Source organism: Cupressus sempervirens, chromosome 11 (assembly GCF_028749045.1).
Source record: "Cupressus sempervirens isolate cs-2001-9-10 chromosome 11, ASM2874904v1, whole genome shotgun sequence".
Lineage (NCBI taxonomy): Eukaryota > Viridiplantae > Streptophyta > Pinopsida > Cupressales > Cupressaceae > Cupressus > Cupressus sempervirens.
Genome location: NC_143128.1, coordinates 675,496,056 through 675,518,165, shown reverse-complemented (window position 1 = coordinate 675,518,165; position 22,110 = coordinate 675,496,056). Strand labels below are relative to the sequence as shown.

The window sequence follows — 22,110 nt, the reverse complement described above, 5'->3', positions numbered from 1 at the left end:
TTCCAAAAGTAAAGATATTTTAACTATTTTGCGAATTAAGAAAGAAATATAAGCTACAAACAAAGCTTCTAGCTATATATTTTCACAATTGCTCCTAGTCAAAGCTTCGGCACCGATTGCTTCTAAACTCTTTTATATTCAATTACCAAGAACACAAGATAACATGAAGCAAAGATAACGTATGTGAATTACAGACAAAGCTTCTAATTCACACAAATAACAATCTAACTTAATTAAAGTTAAGTCTAAAGTGCTTTTTTGTATTCACTTTTCTCTCAAAATAGTGCTACACAAACAAAGTTCTGCTAGCACAATTTCTCCAGAGCTCTCTTGCATACAATAAAAGATGATTTTTACAATGAGGGGTCACTCCTTTATATAGGTACAGGAGTTGAGAAAAAGATGGAGGAAAAAGTGGGAGCAACTCAACCAACTTTGACCTAGTCTAATTAGAAGATGAATTATAGGGTTACATGCAACTACACATGCAACTCACATTACATCTTTTTATGCACATGCAACTCGAATTACATCTTTCCATGCACATGTAACTTGCATTACATGTAATTACATTTTTTATGTAATGCATCCTTGTAGACCTACAAATAGAAATAAAAACAAAAACAACAATCTTAAAGATTGTTTCTCAGTGCCTTGAACTTGACGATGACATCAAGCACTATAGGAAGATCAGGAATTTCCATTGTTTTTGATATGGCTTCAATCCTTACTGCATCTATGTATGCTGATTGCACAACCTTGGAATTTATTGCTAGAGAATCTGACAAGTCCTTTGTCAAGGATTTATACAAGACAAACTTGTTCATTGTGTGCGGACCAAAGTCTTTAGAATCCACATTAGCATTCAACCTGATTGTATATTCTAAGCTTGTTCTTTCAACTGCAATAAGATTAGCATGTTCATCAAGAACTTGGCATCCCATTTGTTCCAAATCACAAGTAACACCTGTTTCAACTGTTTGACAATCTCCCAGGGCTGCCTGCAACTTTGTAATTAGCTTCCTCAATGTTTCCTCTTTGTAGCCAATAAGTCCTTGAAACTTGAAGAACATTTCACAAGATGGAAGAATGTCACATGGGACCAAGGCATGTAGATCAAAATTTGCAACCTCATCCCAATCATTGAGAATTTTCTTCAAATCATCTGCTCTTGGGTCAAAGAAGAGATCAAGTTTCCCTCCATTTCATTCATCTCCATGATACGCCTAAGAACTACAAATGTCTCTGTGATGGCTCAAACTCCTTCAAAGATGATTTTTCCTATCCAAGACTTGGTGGCTTCAATCAGCTTCCTTTCCTTGGATGTTTGAGACATAACAATAACACTTTGAGAAGATTGTTGCTGAATGACCTCGTTTAGGTGAGAAACCTCCAGTTTGAGTTGATTTTTCTTCTCCCATGGCTCATGATTTCTTTTTGATACGTTAGTTAATGCATCTTGAGCATCTTGTAAATTACTCAAACGTGATTGTTTCCCGATTTCAACCTTAGTGAACTTGTAATCAGAACAAGTAAGTTCTTCAACAGGTTTGTCCACCAAGGGCTCAACAACTTCAACAAATTTGGTTTTATCCGAATCAACCAAAATCCTTGAAATAATCTTATCTTTCAACGATTTGGATTTGGTTTTCTTGATAGGGAGATTATCTGGAGGTACAAACACTTTTATTCTCTTTGTTGTTATTCTGCTCAACCATGTAGGCAAATTGAAACTTTCATCCGCGGAAGCAGGTACAGTGGAGATCATTGGCATTAATCCAAATTGTATCTTCATCATGACTGAGCAAGATTCAATCTACACAGCTGAATGCATAGGAGTATGATGAGAGGATTCCGTCATGAAAAGCTCAAAACTCATGCAACAAAAGTCCTTCACCAGTCCAAATAACATATTCACATCTTTCTTCTTTGTATTTTTTATTGATGTGCATTAACCATTTGGTTTGTTTTTGTTTGGAAGACTTCTTTTTTTCATTGGTGGGGGTGGGGGGAGCTAATTTTAGACATAGTTTATTAATTAAGAATAATACTTTATGTTCTAGTTGGTCATGGCAATATAATTACAATTTGATCTTGGCAATTGTAGAAGCCGACGATTGGTATGCTCAACCAACATCAAGATGTTTATATTTGTAAACTAGCATCGAGAATATGTTCCTTTTTTGGAGCACAACATTTTATGGAATAAAAGTAGATCATTTTGCCAATACTATGTGTACTATGTTTATTCTGAATTATTGTGCTATTTATTTTCTTTCTTGAATCTATATTTTTACCCTGTCTAAAACAATATATCCCACAGGGGGTAAACACAATCCAAGTATTGATATTCTCATCCTAATTGAAGATCAAAATGTAATTCAAAATCAAAGTCAGAATCTTCATTGAAGACTTGTTTATCATGAAAATTAATCTAAAATCTTCATAACTCAACTTGGATATCATTATTCATAACTTTGATGCACAGTTGCCTTTCTCTTTGCATGGATTGATGCGTGGGGTGCATTAGGGAGGATGATAATCAAGCTCAAACAAGGGAAGATGGAAGACAAGCTTGAGGAGATAAATTCAAGACAAGACTCACACTGTAAGAAGGTGTACAAGATGTATAAGGATGCAAATAGCTCTATAAATGAAAGATGTTATGAAAATCTTGGATTGCCCTTGAAATTCCAAGATTGAAATTATTACAAGAAGATCAAGAAGTCCAAGGAGAAGACATTCAAGAAAATGATGAAGAAGTCCAAGAATAATGAAGGAGTCTAAAGCATGAAGAAAAAAATTAATGAAGATGAAGCACTTTGGGAATATGAAACATCACATTCATTCACAAGAAGTAGAGTTAATCAAAGATAGAAAGATGATGATGAGTATCAAGAGATATCGCTTTTTTGTGAAATAAGTATAAAAGATTATAAGATACACATGTTGAGGTGGTGCCGACTCATCTTCAACCAATCAAGTAATTCTAGGTTGACATGTCTAAGTTCATCCAACTTGACTCATTCAAAATTAGATGACATTTAATGTATTACTACAATCAATTTTCTTACTGGTTCATTGTTAAAAGGATATGTATTCAAATAGTTTTTATCTTCTCATTGGAGGACATTAAATGTATGTAGGTAGTAGTTGTAACTACCTAGTTAGGGTTTTCATAGAATTATGTTGGCCATTGATTTCAAATCAATCTATGCCCTTCATTTGTAATTAAGAGGTCTATAAAATGCTTGGGCTTTCAATTATAAAGACATTAGGAGATTAGGAGATTAATAGCTGGATTGGGAGTAGCAGTAGCACTAGGAGGGGAAGATCATAAATTATTGCCATCACTATGTTGAAGTTAATATAAAATATTCATTGAAGATATGGTGGATCTTTGTGTGTTGTTTCAACAATTTGAATAGTTTCTACTTCTCAAGTTTTAGTTAAAGTTCATTGATTTTGATGGAGAAATGTGGAGATACGTGTTGAATTCATGGGTTGTCCATACCATTTGGAATTTGTTGATTGCAAATTTTAGTGTACGATTAGTCTAAACCTCATTAAGTAGTAGTTCAATTTTGGATACCGTTAGTATTGGGTATCTGATGAATGTTTACAATATGGAATTCCTTCTTACATTTGAGATTGCATCAATTTTGTGTACTTGTTTCTGCATGACGAACCAAACCTTCATTAAGGAATTCATTTATCAATGAATTATCCATTATCATCATTGTCCTTGGTAGTAGATTAGAAATATCTATACCCTCCTTTATCTTTGTTTGAAGTTTGAGATTTAATTAAGTACTCAAGTTTCAACTACTTTGAGGGAAATAATTGATAAATCCAAAAAGAATAATATAAGTCCTCTTGTGTATTACCAAGAATATTTCATTTATTCATTGAGTTATTTTTAGAAATAGGGAATACCGAGAGGGAGGGGTGTGTGAATCAGTGTTCCACAAAGTTTTGCCTAACTATGGATATTATTAACAATCTTTAAACCTACATAGATGATCAAACCGAAAAGTAAACATAAGCATAACACAATGAAACTCATAACACCATTATTTGTTAACTAGGGAAACCCTAGCCAGGGGAAAACCCTGGTGTGGATGGTACCCACAAAATGATCTACTAATCAAAAGTATCGTGTGAAAGATGACCTTGATAGGAGTCTATACTTCTGTATAGTGTATCTATCCTTGTTAGATGACTAGGCTTTGTTAGAAGCCTCAACCTTGTTAGGAGTTGTTCTTACAATACAAAGTGCAAAATGAGCCCACTGCTCAAATAGGCATATACAATTGTATAATGCTATCAATAGAGATAGATACAAAAACCTTCGACTATGCTGATATCTGCTATATCTGATTAGTTTTTCTAGTTCCTTTTGAAAATTGTATAAATAACTGCTTTGCTCTGCTCTGACAACAACTTTGCATCTTTATCAAACATATAGTGTGTGAAAGTAAACATTATATCATTACAATACAATGCCATACTTTGCTAAACAAAATTGCTTGTGTTTATATCAAACCTCTTCATAAGTCGGCCTTGAATTGCCTTCCACATTACCAAATCTTCAAATAAGATTTTGCCACGTGCAGGTTAACATCTAGGATGTCATCCCAACTATGTTAAGCAATCTTAATCAAAAACTCATTATAATGTTGTTTACTTAGTTCTACCTCGTTTACCAGTTACTGATAAAATTGTCATAACTCATACAGAACTTGTAATGTCCCCATGTCCATGCCTATGAGATTTGAGATTGATTCCTTCAGAGTAATTATAAAATACTTCTTTCCAGTAAATGACTTCACTTAAAGAATAATTTCTTTGAAGTATATGTAGAACTCATCCTTCAACCTTAATTATTAACCAACGATATAATTGTTCAAAGACTTCTCTATTCTTTCTCCGCTAAGCATTGTCTCCTCTCATACTTCCTCTTGTTATGTCCTTATGGATAATCAATCTTGATATATCCATCCTTCCTAGGAGAGAATTTTTTTTTGCTCTCATCCTAGGCCTTATGGATACCTGCTCTGGGTGTATCCATCCTTCTTACGAGAGGTATTACTCATCCTAAGCCTTATGGATAGCCACAAGGGTATATCCATCCTTGCATATGCATTATATACCAGTTCTTCAGAGAATACTTGATTTCCTGCCTTACATTTTTAAAAAGTATTCCTTTGTAGAATATCTTGCGAAGTCCTTCAGAGAGGTTAGCTCTCTACCTTAATTCCTTTTGGGAATTATTATTGTCCTCTTATTAGTGGCCACTTAGAGTAGTCAATTTCTTCCCTCATTAATCTCAATAGATTCCATGCTCTACAAGAGTTTACCATTAACATGTAAGAAATCACTAAATCAGTGATTGGTCTTATATATTTTTAATTTTTGACTGATATTCTTGTTGTGCCTTTTTAAGTTCCATCTAAACATTGTTGAATTATCAATTCCTCTTACTTGAATCCTTAACTTCATTATTCCTTGTTGTTGATGTCCTTTCTTTCGTATATGCTAACAGGTACATGTTGTGTCTTGTTTGATCTGAGATGAATGTTATGTTATAGATGGTGAATGAGTTATGTGTTCTTTATTTAACTTCTTATTTCAGATGTCTTTGATGACAAACTTTGTTCTTATATGCTGATCCTTATTTAAGATTCACCCTATAGGGTGGCAAGATCATGCTATGATACCACTGTAATGTCCCCATGTCCATGCCTATGAGATTTGGGACTGATTCCTTCAAATTAATTATAAAATACTTCTTTCTAGTAAATGGCTTCACTTAAAAAATAATATCTTTTAAATATTTGTAGAACTCATCCTTCAACCTTAATTATTAACTGACAATATTATTCTTCAAAGACTTCTCTATTCTTGCTATGAATTTTGATACTTGATATTGAGTATAGAAGATGACAATGATAGATTTTTCAATTGTAAGATACAATATTATCTTAAACTCCTTACATTCACTTCCTTGACTTGACATTTTAATTCTATATTCAACATATGGTTTGCAGGCGTACATGGTAGATATAATCCTTTGCAATCTTTCTTTACAGTCCTCAATGACTGGATGATTCTATAATTCGGGTGACTTTCCATGTATATAGAGCATGCAATCCTAATTTAGTTACACGTTATTATGTAGACACTTTGATATGAATGAGTTCTTCTTTCTGTCCAAACCGTCGATAGATATCGTTTGCTTTATTCCATCTTTGTGTGAGTTTATATTAATTCTCTCATTACCAGTTACCGTCGATATTGCATTGAAAAATGGTTCACTGCCTTCCTTAGTGGTGCTGGTTATTGAATGTAAATTGAATATATATTGATTACTTCTGTTATTTGCTGATTGCTCAATCATGTCAGTGCTCCCTTATGCGTCATCAGAAATTTCAATTGCCTATATCTATTCGATGGTCTTTCACTATATATGCCTATGGTAATATTATTTGTTGACTTACGTGAAGATGGTGTGGGCTGGAGGATCATGCTATCTGGTAGAAACTCTGTTTGAGGGCACTATACTAATTCCCTTCACTATTTTATCTTCTCCAAACTTGTTGTAGGACATGAAAGATGTATAACCAGATGTCTTATAAATCTCTTATTATCTTTCTCTTCCCATACTTTGTATCGTATTCCTCTCCCTATTCGTTGTCCCGTAAGAACACATAATAGAAAAAGCTCGATGAGCTCATTGACTACCCTACTGTTGTTGACGTTGGAACATTGGTATTGATTGTAAAGCAATCCAATGAGAAACTTATTGCACAAATTGGGTTTGAAAGAATCCTCCTGATTCAATCTGCCTTTCCATCATCATCCATATCCTGGTGATTATCAAATGTTGGATTATCCCACGCTCCAAATGATTACCCCCCCCAAAACGAAAACGCTCAAGGTACCTAAGATTACGTATGAGGGTAGTAGAGTTGAAGGGTTGCGACCAATGGTTTGGTGGCAACTTTCAATTATGTTGCTCTTTTAGCATTTTCTTCTGGAGTTTATTTGATACTTGTGTTAAATATAAATTTATTTTATTTCCCAAGTTATTATTTCATTTATAGTTATCTTAATTAATTATTATAATTTCAGTTAAATATTTTGGTCAGTTATACACACACACACACACATGTTCTAATTATATGCATATTAGTTGGTTTATAGATATCACCTATGTTAATTCTGTAACTTGTTAATGCATACTGGTCTGCGAACAGATCAGTTCAATCTGAGATTGCATGATAGATATAGTACAGATTGTTTGCATTGTCTCCTTTATAAATCGGTGCCTATCCTTGGGATGTTTGTTTTAGACTAAACTAAACTTAGTTGTGAATGTTTGTAATTAAACTTAATCATCCTTAGAAAGTTGCCGACTTCTAGAGGGTTGGGCAACTAATTTTGGGAGAGACATGCCCTTTCTAAGGACATGTCCCTTGACTCCTATACATATAGAGGGTAAGGATGAAGTCTAAGGACACACAAGATCAAATAAGTCTGCTCCTTAGTCATTACTACCTTCATACAAATAGCAGAAGTAAAACTCAGAATTCTGATTTATTTCTAATCCAGTTGAAGGCAATAATCTGAAATTATTCACAGCAAGTATAAAGAAGATAGAGCGGACAGAATTTAATCTATATTCAGTCCAAGGAATTTGCAGAAACTTTACATGGTATTAGAGCTCTGGTAGTTGAACCTAGGCTTTACAAATTTTAATTATCAGACTTCATATATATCTAGCAACTATCTCCTATCTTCAATAGCATACACAATCAGACCTGAGGACAGGTTTGATGGGAAAGAACACTTTGAGGCGTGGAAATTCAGAATCATGATGATTCTTGAAGAGAATGATGTAAGACAATTCATTGATAAAACATCCAAACAACCGCCAGTTGAACCCCATAAATCCATCTAGAGCAAAGGAAATAGGAAAACAATTCAAATCATATTAGATGGAGTAAAAAATGATATTGTACCCATGCTTACAAAACATCATATTGCATTTGATATGATGAATGCATTATAAAATGCATATGAAGTCAACAATGCAACTAGGGTTCTAGCATTGAAAAGACAATTAAATCACATTCAGATAAAGAAAGGAGAATCAATGAATTCTTACTTCCTAAGGGTTGTCGGCATTAGAGATGAACTATCAAGTATAGGAACCATTATTAGTGATATAGAATTAACACTAATGACTATAGATGGATTACTAGATTCATCGGAGACTTTTGCACAAGGAATAAGTGCCAGAGATAATCTTCCTGACTTCAACAAACTTAAGAACGACTATCTTCAAAAAGAATCCAAAAAACTAAAGAAAGGATTGAAACTGAAAACAAAAGATGAAGAAGTTCATGTTCTTAATACAAACTCATATAAGGGCAAAAAGAAGCATTTCAAGAAGAAAAAGAGAAATCAAAAGAATGGGAAACCCAAGAGAGATCTATCTAAAATAAAGTGTTTCAAATGTGAAAAATTTGAACGCTATAGATCTAATTGTCCTGAAAATTCTAAACAACAAGCAAACTGTACAAATTTTATTAGGGAAGAAGATACCTATGATCCTAAGAATCGTGTACTGTACTCGTCACTGTCAAATGAAATTTCAAATAAAGCATGGGTAATTGATAGTGGGTCTTCTAGACATGTAATAGGATACAAAGAAACAATAGACTCTCTATCAGAGATGGTTAATAGTGAAGTTACCATTGGTGATAATTCAACACACTCTGTTGAAGGAATTGAAAATTGCACCTTGAAACTAAAATTAGGAAATACTCTTCTTCTCAAAGGTGTACCCTCCGTACTAGGAATTAAAAGAAATCTAATCTCATTTACAGTGCTTGAAGATGATGGGCATAGTGTTGCATTTGTGGATGGAAAAGTATTAACTTGGGCAAAGAACTCCTCAATCAAGAAAGCGAAGTTGATTGTTCAGAGAAAAGGATACTTGTTTGAATTGAATACAGAATCTAGTCGACCAATTCAAGCCTTAGCTCATGAAGCTGTAGACATAAATGAAATATGGCATAGAAGATTAGGGCATCTCAATTTCAAAACCTTATCAACTATGGAGAAGATGGTTATTGGATTACCTCAAGCATATGCAAAGGGTGCACTCTGGGTAAGAACACCAGAAGTCCATTTCATGATAGCACTAGGAAAACAAATAATGTTTTGGAATTAATTCATTCAGATTTATGTGGACCTATGTCTGTTCCTTCTCTTAGAGGATTTTGGTATTATATTTTGTTCATAGATGACCTCTCTAGGAAAACATGGATTTACTTCTTAAAATGCAAAGAATCAGAAGAAATCCTAAAGAGGTTTAAAGAATTCAAAACATTAACTGAAAATCTTTCAGGGCATAAAATTAAAACCCTTAGAATTGATAACGGAGGGGAATATACCTCAGACTTGTTTAAAAGGTTTTGTAAAGAATCAGGGATTAAGAGGGAGTACACTGTTCCTTATAATCCAGAACAAAACGGGGTAGCAGAAAGAAAGAATAGGATAATTATGGAAGTTGTTAGGACAATGATTTTCGATCAAAATCTAGAATATTATCTTTGGGCAAAAGCCTCTTTTATTGCTGTATATATTCAAAATAGAAGCCCTCACTTCTACCTTTGAGATAAAACTCTTGAAGAAGTATTTACCAAGGTCAAACCCAATATAAGTCATCTTAAGATTTTTGGGTGCCCTGTATATATCCATGTTCCAAAAGAAAAGAGAACCAAGTTAGAACCCCCTGGAAGGAAAGGTATTTTTGTAGGGTATGGTGAAACATCTAAGGCACATAGGATTTTCATACCTGGACAGAAAAGTATTGTAGGGATGTGATTTTTGAAGATCTTGCATTCAAAAGAGCCCTGAGTTCTGAAGAACCTTCTCCTTTATCTAGTTCTGAAAGAAATAGTGAATCTAGGTCCAAGAGGGAGAACTTAGAAGAAATTGAAGATGAAATTCAAAATATGAATCTTGAAGGAAATCAAAATTCTAAGAAAAGACCATTTTGGGCCATTAAAATAGTCGAGGCAGCTCAACACTTTGCTGCACCTTCCGAAACAGTCAGAGAAAGCAAATGACGTAAAAGGTTCTCTAGCTATACACCAAACATGAGTGATTTATCCAAAACAGAACCAACCAATCCTTTTGATGCTATTAAACATACAACTTGGAAAGAAGCTATGACAGAAGAATAACAATCTATTAAGAAAAATGATGTTTGGAAAATTGTTCCAAGACCTAAAAGAAAATCTGTTGCGTCTTCCAAGTGGATATTTAAAATAAAGCATGCTGCTGGCGGTAGCATTGAAAAGTATAAAGCTAGATTTGTAGCTAGAGGATTTTCTCAGAAGGAAGGGATTGATTATGAAGAAATCTTTGCTCCGTTTCCAGATATACCTCTGTAAGAGCAATCTTAACAATTGCAGCATCAAAGGGATGGAAAGTACATCAGATGGATGTAAAAACAACATTCCTAAATGGAAAGATTACATAAGAAGTATATCTGGAGCAACTTGAAGGATTTGAAACTCATGATCCTAATGCTTTTGTTTGCAGGCTCAAGAAAGCTCTATATGGGCTCAAACAGGCTCTCAAGGCTTGGTATGAAAGAATTGATAAGTATCTCACCGGCTTAGGATTCTCCAATAATGAAGCCGATCCAAATTTATATTATAAAAGAGATAAAGATGATATGGTAATTCTGATACTGTATGTTGATGACTTACTAATAATAGGTGATGATCATCTTATAAATTAGTGCAAGAAAGATCTAACTAGAGAATTCGAGATGAAAGATTTGGGACTCCTTCATTACTTCCTAGAATTGGAAGTACGGCAAAATTCTGACAATATCATACTTAATCAAGGGAAGTATACATTAGACATTTTGAAGAGATTTGGAATGTGGAATTACAAGCCTATGTCTTCTACAATGGAGACTAATCTACATAAACCTAAGGAAGCAGCAACAGAATCACCTTCCATAGATTCTACTCTCTACAGATAGATGATTGGGTCCCTTATGTACTTAGTAAATACAAGATGTTGTTAATGCCTTAAGCTAGTCTATGTGTGAGCCAAAGGAGATTCATCTAGTTGCAGTTAAGTACATTATGAGATACTTACAAGGCACGCTTAATTTTAAATTAAAATATGAGAAAGTTGATCTAGATTTGCATGGATTCATTGATTTAGATTGGGGTGGAAGTGTCAAAGACAAGAAAAGTACTTTAGGGTGTTGTTTCAGTTTAAGATCTGCGATGCTATCTTGGATATGCAAAAAGCAACCTTCAGTAGCTTAGAGCTCCACAGAAGTCGAATACTTTGCAGCAGTGATGGCCTCTCGAGAAGCAGTTTGGCTAAGGAAGTTACTAGTGGGGTTATTTGGGCAAGCCATGAATCCTACGATTATTCATTATGATAATTAGAGTTCCATCACGCTTTAAGTGAATTCAGTTTTTCATGACAAGTCTAAGCATATTGAAATTCCTTACCATTATGTAAGAGATATGGTAGATAGGAATTCTGTAAAATTAGAATACATTTGCATTGTAGATCTAACAGCAGACATACTCACCAAATCTCTATCTAGAGTGAAGATAGAACAGTTCAGGAGGAGATTTGGTATGGTTGAGTTGTAATCCATTTGTACTCTTTAAATTATTAATAAAATAATTTTATTTTGTCAGGCTATTGACTGTTATGGGCTTCACCATTTGTATTCATTATTTAAGAGGTGACGATCTCTGAGATAATGAACACTTGTATAAAAGACATCATAAGAGGTGGCGATCTCTTAGATAATGTGCTAAACAATAGAGTTCTATTGTAAGATCTACATGAGTTTAAGATCATATTGTGATGTAGACATTGCTATGTCTATGAGTCACAATTTGGATAAAGGAAGAATTTTATTATTTTCCAGGTTTATCCTGTATTCTGGTAGGTCTTAAACTCAGGATCATGTTGTGATATAAAAATACTAGTATCTATGAGTCACAGCTTGGATATCCTGTATTCTGGTAGGTCTTAAACTCAGGATCATGTTGTGATATAGAAATACTAGTAACTATGAGTCACAGCTTGGATAAATGAAGAAATTATATTGTTCTTCAGATTTATCCTGTACATTGTATTCTTTGTAATACTATTACCACTAGTAGTAGTGATTTGTCATACTAAAGGTTTAGTAATATGACATTGTATCATGTGTTCTATGATACCACATGCTAAGGAGTTTCAGATAGATATAGAGTATCAAATCTTGCTTGTTCATCTTCATTGATGTTGCTAGATATGATATCTCTCAGTATGATTATCAAGTTAAGAGGGAGTGTTAATTCTATAACTTCTTAATGCTATTGGTTTGAGAACAGATTAGTTCGATTTGAGATTGCATGATATATATAGGACAAATTGTTTGCATTGTCTCCTTTATAAATCGGCAGCTATCCTTGGGATTTTTTTTTAAAGACTAAACTAAACTTAGTTGTGAACCTTTGTAATTAAACTTAATCATCCTTAGAAAGTCGTCGACTTCTAGAGGGTTGGGCAAATAATGTTGGAAGAGACATGTCCTTTCTAAGGACAAGTCCCTTGACTCCTATACATATAGAGGGTAAGGATGAAGTCTAAAGACACACAAGATCAAATAAGTTTCCTCCTTAGTCATTACTACCTTCATACAAATAGTAGAAGTAAAACTCAGAATTCTGATTTACATTTCTAATCCAGTTGAAGGCAATATTATGAAATTATTCACAGCAAGTATAAAGACGATAGAGATGGCAGAATTTAATCTATATTCAGTCCAAGGAATTTGCAAAAACTTTACAACCCAGATTTATAATGGTAAGGTGATTTTGAGGAGAATTTATATTTTGATTAACATTTTTGACTATAGTATCAATTTCGTCATGTCCCCTCTAGTCTGACAAGCAGAGTCATGAGAGTTGGCCTATTATTGGAGTCTCGTAGGCTAGCAGTGGTGGATAGAGACTCATACTGGATACTCAATGACTAGAGTTGGTTCTATAGTCAGTTTGAGAGCCAGTCGCGACAGTTCCTTAATTTTATGGATTTTCCTAAAATTTAGGAGGTTGTGGTAGTGATCAGATTTGAGGCTCCTCGAGACCAGTATACGGTTTTAGTTTCTGGGTGACAGGGTATATTCCCTAATTTCTAAAAGCATACCTAGTTTTTAGGGATAGGACTGCCAGTTGGCCCACATTGCCTGACATCAGTCATAGGTAGGTGATAGGACCCGTTCACTAATTATTTGGTTGGTTTCGCTTTCTAGTTGAATTTGGCTTTCCAGTTGAATAAAATGAAATATTTTTAATATTTCCTAAGTTTGTGTTTAAATAATTTAAATTAAAGCTATTTATATAGCTAATAGGAGTAATAAGGGGATGTTGGCTTCATTTGGTCAGGTAGGCCTGTGTTATAGCTCATTGGAAAGGTCTTGAATTATTATAACTTATTTTCATCATCTGGAAACCTTCGGGCATTTAGAGTTATGTTATTTGAGGAAAGGGGTGTTTTTCCTATACATAAAGGTCTTTTAAATGAGAAGATGTCATTTTATTATAAAGGGAAAGGCATATTCTCCCTTTAGGGTTCGATTGGCTTTGAGAGGGAGATAATTATCTTTTACATCTTCATTCTTGTTATTTGTGATTTTGCTCTGAGGAGTGATTCTAGAGGACTGGGACGCAAACCTTAGAGCCTAGCTATTGGGACACAAACCCCAATAGATGGTTTCAGTAGTATTTTACAATATTGTTTTAGTAGTTGACAAAGATTGTTAAGTTCAGCATTTGGGGGTGCTTGTGCATTGCACGTTGAGGGTCTTGTTTGGCACGTTGGGATCTTCTTGCTGCCTTGGCTTGACTATAGCAGCCGTACGATTTCCTTTCAGCTGGTACATGTTTTGTTGGTTGGTCTATGTCAGCCATCTCTACCCTTTTCGTGCGTGGCTAGTCCATTCTTGCAGTTGGCGTCTTCATTCCTTGTTTGTAAACACCTTTGTTGGCATATTGATTACATATCTTGCTTGGTATGATTTGTAGCTATTCTGGTTGATTGAATATTATATTATTTGCTGCTATTGTTAATTATTGTTTTAGTTATATCTGGAAAATACAAAAAAGAAGAAACAATCCTTCTGCAACTTCTGTCTAATTCTCTAAGACCACAAGGAAAGCACAGGAAAATCTATTATTTTAATTAAAACTTATAGAAATTTAGTTAAAGGATCCGTTTTGGGATCTTTCAAATTCATAAAATAATGAATCAAATATAGTATTGATTAAATCTTATGTTCATTTTATTTGTTAAATACTTGCCCCATATCCTTGTTTATTATTATCATGAAATATTATCATATTTTTATCAATTATAATATAATGTTATATTTTGTTATTTATGTAATTCAATTATGTTAATTAGTATATAAACATAAATTATATTATAATTTTTAAAATTTTATTATTGTTTATTATTAAATTCAATTGGAAGAAAATAAAGGACATGACAAAACTTGATATTTCTTTTTGCGGTCTTGCACGTGTCATACACTATCCATACTACCTTCCTTCAAGTGCGCAAGTCTACATGTGTTTTTAGGTAAACATGCCGAAGAAAACTCTATTCCCGTTCACAGTTTCCCTTCATCATATTTAGACAATTTTGAACTTTAAACTTCATATTAGCTTTTGCCATCTTGAAGTAGACTATATGTTGCAATAAATGACAACCCTAATACTTTACATTAGCCAAACTACCAACAATATCCCCCTTTGGCATTGATGGAAACATATGGGAAAAATCAGCTAAGTAACAAAATTGCAAATTTTGCGGCCAAAACAAAATCTCAAAATTGTGGATCATCTTGATTCATAAACCATCTTCTACAAATATATGGTATTGGCCCTTAGAGTATGCTCTAACATATATCTCCTTAATATTTATAAGTTTTACTTACTTGTCACTCCCCCTTTGACATTAATGACAAAGGTGAGATAAAAACCATGTACATAACAAAATTTTGGTGCCTTTTTCTTTTGCCCTCAAGCTGGTTTGCTCCCAAAAAGACTTATACAATCAGAAAAGTTTGTCTTGTATTCTTGAAATCCTCATCCCATGAAGCTTTCATCGCCCTTGCAATACTGATGACTCTGCATAATCCATAGGTTGCTAGTTTTGCTGCATTTAGATCAGTATATGCAAACTTCTAATAAGATGATTTTCCTTCCAAAAATGTATATAGCTTTATAGTAATCAAGTCTAGCTTAGGTGCCAAGTGATCTTTGAGTAGATTGAATCTCTTGAATACTTTGTCCTTATCATACTGCAATATTCCGAGTTCATCACTTGCTTTGCTAATCTTCTAATCAAACTCAATGAGTTTCATATAATTATTCTTCATATCTTCATTCTTCTTCTCAATTTCTTGCTCTATTTCTGATAAGAATATGGTCCATGATGATCCAGAGGAGGCCAACAAAAGCAGAAATGAGAACTTTTCCAGTATTTTATATACTTTAGTATCTTGCATTTTTGGAGGCCTTCGGAGCATTTTTTGGGCCTTGAAATCTTCCAAGAGTTGTGTCTCTTGAAATTTGGAGGTAAACAATTTGATTACCTTTCCAATGGTGTAAGTGGCATACATTTTCGAGCCATGTGCTGAAAGTTATGACTTCTACAAGTAGACATAAAATTTGGAATAGTTTTTAAATAGTTTTCATAGTTATAATATTTTATTATGTAATAAACATTATGTGAACTATTCTTTTCTTTTCGAAGGGATGTTGGTGGCCCTTTAGATTCATCAAACATTGTATAAACTTGAGTTTTGAATGAAATGAACTACTTTTGGTTTGCATAATCTGTTGTACTGAAATTGTTCTATTCGCATTAGAATTAATAGACCGTAGGTATCACACCAGGTATTGTAATCCGGAATTAGAATTCAGATCAATTTCTTTTATAACATTTGTGGTGGCAAAGGTGTGCTTGTGTTAAAGCACAATCAACATACAAATTCTTTCTATAATGTCCCTATTTTTGCTAGGATAAGAGTTTCAAAGATTAGCTTATTATTGTGATCCTCATAGGCTAATTATTGTGGATAGAGGGTCTTCTGAGGTATTGGCTTGGGTTGGGAGGGTCTTATCTTTTCCACAATTTAGTAAGCTATAGGTTGGTCTTCATTTGGCTCATATTGGACTTCGTTTGGGCTTAGTCTTGTGTACTTACTATTTGTGGTAAGTTGGTGTTGATCGAGATGGACCCTTTCTAGTTTTGGAAAGTGCATTTGGTTACATGGAGAAATAATAGGTATGACTCCTATTTCAGATGTCATATTTAAATGATGAGTCTTTTGGGAGGTATTATATTTTTAGTGGCCAAATTATTATTAAATAATTAAATGACTTATTATAAAGTTATAATTTTACTTTATAAATTTTCTTAAGTAAAAGGTTGAGTTATTAGTGGAACGAGCCATTTATGCATTAGTTAAGCCAAGTCAAGTGAGAGAATCTGATGGAACTTTCTAATTAATGTTGTGTGGTGAAGCTTTTTGAGTGAAGTTACATTTTGGCAACAAAAGGGAATCTGAAGGTTATAAATACAAGCCCATTTGTTGAGAAAAGCATGCTTGGATATTTTATTTGCTTTTGATGCCTTTGTTGCTTTTTCTGAGTTCTCTGAATTGGGTGCCCTTGCTGAAGTATAAGGGTTATTCTGATAATTTCTATTGCAAACTGTGCTGTGATAAAAAAATTGTCTAATTTCCTCCTACTATTCATATTGTGTCTAAGGAGAGGATTATTCCTGAGTTTTACTGAAGAAAGTAGTGAATTTTTGAGAGCTGCGATTCAAATTGGGAGTCATAATTTGGTTTGCCAAAATCTGATGCTTCTACTTAGGCAGTGGTTGATCGTTGGGGAGCTGCATTTTATCTTGGACAGGCTTGTTATACATTTCCAGAGATTTGCGTGGGTAATTTTAAGACCTAGTGTCTACATTGGAAGCCCCTACAAATCTTTACCATAGCTGCGATTTGGACTAGGAGCCTGCCGTCAACTCATCTTTTCTTTGTGATTTCATTCAAGGCTCACAATTTGATCTCCAGGTCTGCAATACACATTCCATGCTGTGCTATGTCATTGTTTGGCAAACATATTGAGGACTTGTGGTAAATTCATGTTGGCTGGGTGTAGTTTTTGCATTGGAGGAGGCTGTGAATTGTCCTAGCCCTGCAACTTTCCAGTTTGGAGTTTTGCATTTCCATATTAGCTATGTCAAATCATCCAAATTACAATTAAGTTCCAACGGATTTAGATTTTGCAAACATTGTTAATTCAGTTTTGGCAAATAAAATTCTGGAAATTTCTGGGAGTTCTTTAGCTATCTTAATAGGGCCAATTTTCTGTGAATTGTGTCTTCCCTAGAGTTTGTTTGGTGAAATAATAAACAGCTGAGGATTATCTTGTCAATCAATTTGACTTGCTAGATTGGCATTGGTCGCTTAATTTGAGTTTACCATTATATCTCAGCCAAAGATACGTTCTACATGTTTGCAAGAGAAATTTAGAGTGTGATAAGAAGTTCAGTATTTCATTGTTATGTGGCATGAAGGATAGTTTGCAATTCAATCATTAAGACTATTTAGAAAATTGCCAGACATTAATTATTGGAGTGATTGCCAAGTGTTTGATTAAATGACAAATCTCTTATTGGTAAAAGGAATTAGTGTTTATCTAAGCTATAACCAGATAGGGGTTATTACACTTCCCTTTGGAAATGCATTTTCTTATTTCTTTTATACAAGTATCCAATACTGTCATGTCATTTCTGATGTTATCCAACAATGAAGCTATATAGAAGGAAAATACAAGATTTGGCTATGTAAGCTTGAGCTCTTAACTTGCTGATTGTAATTTGGGATGTATATGGTCGCAACGAGGTAGGCCTTATGCTTGGCATGTTGAATGAATATTATCTCTCATTGCTGCATTGATTCCAATATAATTTCTTTTGGTGGCGTCCGTGTGCAACTCTAAGCGAGGGTAGCTAGGAGGTGACTTTTATCCTCTCTTGTTTTGCGTCAGGTGTTTCTTAAGCGAGGGTAGTGAGAGTAGTTATGTGTTTTTTGAGAGTTTTTGTGTTATATCCAACACAAATTCCCTAGTTTGTAGTGTAAACCTAGGGGTTGCCTTATTGATCACATATTGTCATATTGTTTAGCATTTGAGTTTTCCTTCATCAAGAAAGGATAGAATACATGCTATTTTATTCTGTGTTGGCGAGTTCCATGAAACACAAACCAATCAAACATATTATCAATAATTGTAAAAAACGCATGGTGAATTGAGAGTGTTTGATACCCAACAATTTGTCCACACGAGTCCTATCTCATGTGTCCAGTTCATACAGTTAATAGTCTCCATTTAGTCAAAAATGGATAAACAACCATGATATCAATGTGTGTGATTGAAGAAGCCAGGGTTTTTCAAAATGACACTCTTAAGTTAATTTATCTGTGTTTTTTATTTAAGTATTTCTGTGTTTCTTTGAGTATTTATTCTATAAAATTTATCATTTTTTTCCAATTTTAAACCCATGTAATTGAATATTTATACTTTTCTCTTGTCATGTTGTTGCCTTGTAAGTTCAATGCTTCTATGGTTTGAAAAGACCTGTTTCTATGATTGTGTGTGTTCTATTTTGTAGTAAATTTAAAATCAATATTTTTTTCACATTATATTTCTACTCTTTACATGGTATCCTAACATCTTTTTTAGGTGTTGATTTACTACCCCTTTTGTTTAATTAAGGATGATAAACTACTATTGTTGATATGAAATGTGATGTATAATGATATCTTTTGATAGATTTTCTATGAGCAAAGTGTCCTGCCTATGATCTGAAGATTATTTTTGGTTTGCACTCGTTAAACGTTGAGTACTATCATTATTGTCTTCCAGGAAAATTACCTTTGGGAAAAAGGCAAAGGAATGGTAACATTTTTTTATATGTATTTACTTTGAGCTAACTATTGCAAGGTAAATAATTAGAAGTTTTGACTGGCCATAATAGTGCTGCTAAGATTTGTTATATATAGGATATCTTTGTTTGAGTGGTATGGTTGGGTTTGGTACTGTAAGGATGGGAGCTCCAGTTAGTGGTTTCTTAAGGCTTTGTAATATTTTTGGCCTCTTTCACAGAAACGTATCTATTTAAAATTTTCTTTAACTAATGTCAGCCTTGATATTTCTGGTCACTCTTGCATGGTAATGCTATATTTAAGAACTCCTGGATAAAATTTCTAAAATAATCCTGTGTCTTAAGAAACTTCTCATTTTGTTTTTAATCCATTTGTAAGTTATTTTAGTTATCTTGCAATCCATATGTTCATGACAATGCTGATACAAGCAACCAACTTCTATTCCAGTATCAACCATGTTGTCTACTTTATATGCAGTGAAGACTGCAACAACCAGCTGCAACATAAATATTTTTGCAGCATTTCCTAAGACTGTTCAATTGGATGCTCAAGGTTAGAGGGAAAGGTAGATGTCAACCTTTTTTGGTGATAATACTTTATACTTACAGTTTTCAACTTTAAAGTTAAGAGTAGCCTTATGGATATGATTTGAATAAAATTAGTCTTAAGTGACAGGCTCACTAAACGTGATTAATCCGATGGATTGTGTATTAAGCTCAGGACATATATTATTATAAATAGTTGAGAAGCTTCTACCCACTTAGATTGTGATTGTACAAAATTCTACAAGTTTGCAAGAAGTAATATCATTGTCACAAAAAGTTCTTGTTATGTAAACAATTTTGCCTTATTCTGTTGCCACACTATGTGCATTTATATAATATATGTTGACAGCTACTCTAGTACTTAAATGATTTTCTGTCAATGCAATTGCTTGTGATCATGTTGCCGATGTATTACTGTTTGACAACACTTAGAGTTGAGAACAATCTCTCGTAATGATTTCATATGTTGTATTTTACTTCAAGTGGGCATATATTTTGGATTTTTGTTTTGTTTTGTTTGTATGCTTTTCTTGTTGTCAAAGGGCTCCATTGAACTTTGTCCATGATATAGACCCAATTTTACATTATAAAGTGAATAGAATGCCTTTTTTGTTTCTCCGTTGAGCTGACTATAGTTTGAGATAGGAATTAATTTCAAATATGTGTCTAACTAGAAACATTGTAGATTGTAGGTGTTTGCCTTTAATTCCTTTCTCATATTAAATATCTTCTAGATGCTATACATTCATACAGCTTCATGTATGAGTTAGACAACTCCTTGACTAGTGTTTCAAAAAACAGTTTGGATACGATAACTACCTTCAGGGATAACAATGCATGAGTGTAATCATGTATACATTAAATTCAAAATAATATTCCTTATTTTTTTGAGTATTTGTTAAACAAGTGGATGTGCTGTTTCTCATTACTTTTAACCTATACTCACAAAATGCTTGTTCAAAGCTGTTTGACTTTGATATTACCATTATTTCATACATTTGGTATACGCAGTTGGAATCTTTTATTCAGACTCTGGTCCTTTTTGTAGAATTTATGAGGCCTGACACGGAGACATACAATTGGGTTTTCGAAGCACACTTAAGAGCAAATTCTGGTAATAGGTAAAATTTATATTATGTTTCTGTTTTTTTAAGAATGGACATGCCTTTTAATTGGATAAAGAGATGAGGGCACTAAAGAAGTGGGAGCAAAGCTTCCTACAGTGAATTTCAAGCTCAAATTACATTATAAATGCTCTTCTATAAACTTTGAAACTCTCAATTTCCTCCTAGTTGTCAACTAATGCATAAATAAAAGTTAACATCTAAATTTTATGACCTTTGCATGTATTTTACTTTTAATGGTGAGACATGGTACATTGTAAAGCTTATCTCTGAGCTTCTTTAATTGTCTAGTTTTTTGAGTTTTCTTGGATTGCAAGTGATCTATTTTTTGCATACGAACTTTAATATTCTTTTTATTTAGCTTGAATAAATTGAATTCGAAAATTCCAGTAAATACTTAATACTAAGTGTCATTCTCTTGCAGTGAGGGGAATGGTATTTTCAACTACAATTGCTGTTAATGCTTTTTATTCTGTCTTATATATTAATTTGTTATATGGATTGGAAATAAGTGATTGTTGCTGGCTTTATATTGCAGCTTTTGTTAAATTTTCCCTTAATTTTGTGCCATGTTCTAGAAGTGGTTTATTTGTTTTGGCTTTAGCATATTTAAAATGTTTACTCTATGTTGTAGATAGAAAATAGTATTCTTAATATAAGAATCTAGCCATGAAGACTGAGGAAAAAATTAAAAATCCAAGCAATAAAATTTAAAAAAAAAAAATGCAAAGAAAAAATGGTTAAAAATGGAAAACATATGACACCCAGTCTTTTATCTTTCTTCTTTCAGATTTTGAATTTTGAATCTATGAAATATAAGAGAAAACATGAAATAGAATGAGTCTAAATATGAGGGAAATGTTTTGCTCCATTTAGGTTTTGCTTTAATTTGATACTTGTAGTCGAAAGCTGAAAAACTTTGTGAACAAAGTCCAACTGTCTAGATAAAATCTTGGTTTGTAGAAAACAACTATCTCAATTATATAGCAACTCTTGCATAGTAAAAGTTAGTGATTTTGAATGGGGAATGAAAAGGTAAAGAATGAGTGAGTGGAATGACTGGATGCAATGAGTAAGTTGAAAAAGAATTTAACTGTTCATAAGGGTGTTTTAATTTCTCGAAACCTTTTTCCTTAGTAGAAATCTGTAAATTTGGCTGCCCAAGATCTTGATGTTGGATTTGCCAATTCTGCAATCTGAGTTTATATCTATGGCTCACTCTCTGATGTCCCCTTCTAGTTGACATAAGAGCAGAGCAGATTAGCCTATCACTGACCCCCTCGTAGGCTAATGAGGTTGGTTATGTTGAATATTGTAGCTGTGATAGAGATCTTTATCTCTCATTTTATGTAATAAAGGTCAT

The 22,110-nt window shown here is 33.5% G+C and overlaps 1 protein-coding gene across 2 annotated transcripts in view; it reads left to right on the top strand.

Moving 5' to 3' along the window:
• The window catches only part of PTAC3 (plastid transcriptionally active 3), a 285,319-nt gene that overhangs the window by 127,871 nt on the left and 135,338 nt on the right, over positions 1 to 22,110 (top strand). For both annotated transcript variants that reach the window (XM_089808584.1, XM_089808583.1), the window contains exon 5: positions 20,672 to 20,744. In XM_089808584.1, the coding sequence (XP_089664710.1) occupies positions 20,672 to 20,744 (73 nt within the window). The remainder of the gene's footprint in view (positions 1 to 20,671; positions 20,745 to 22,110) is intronic.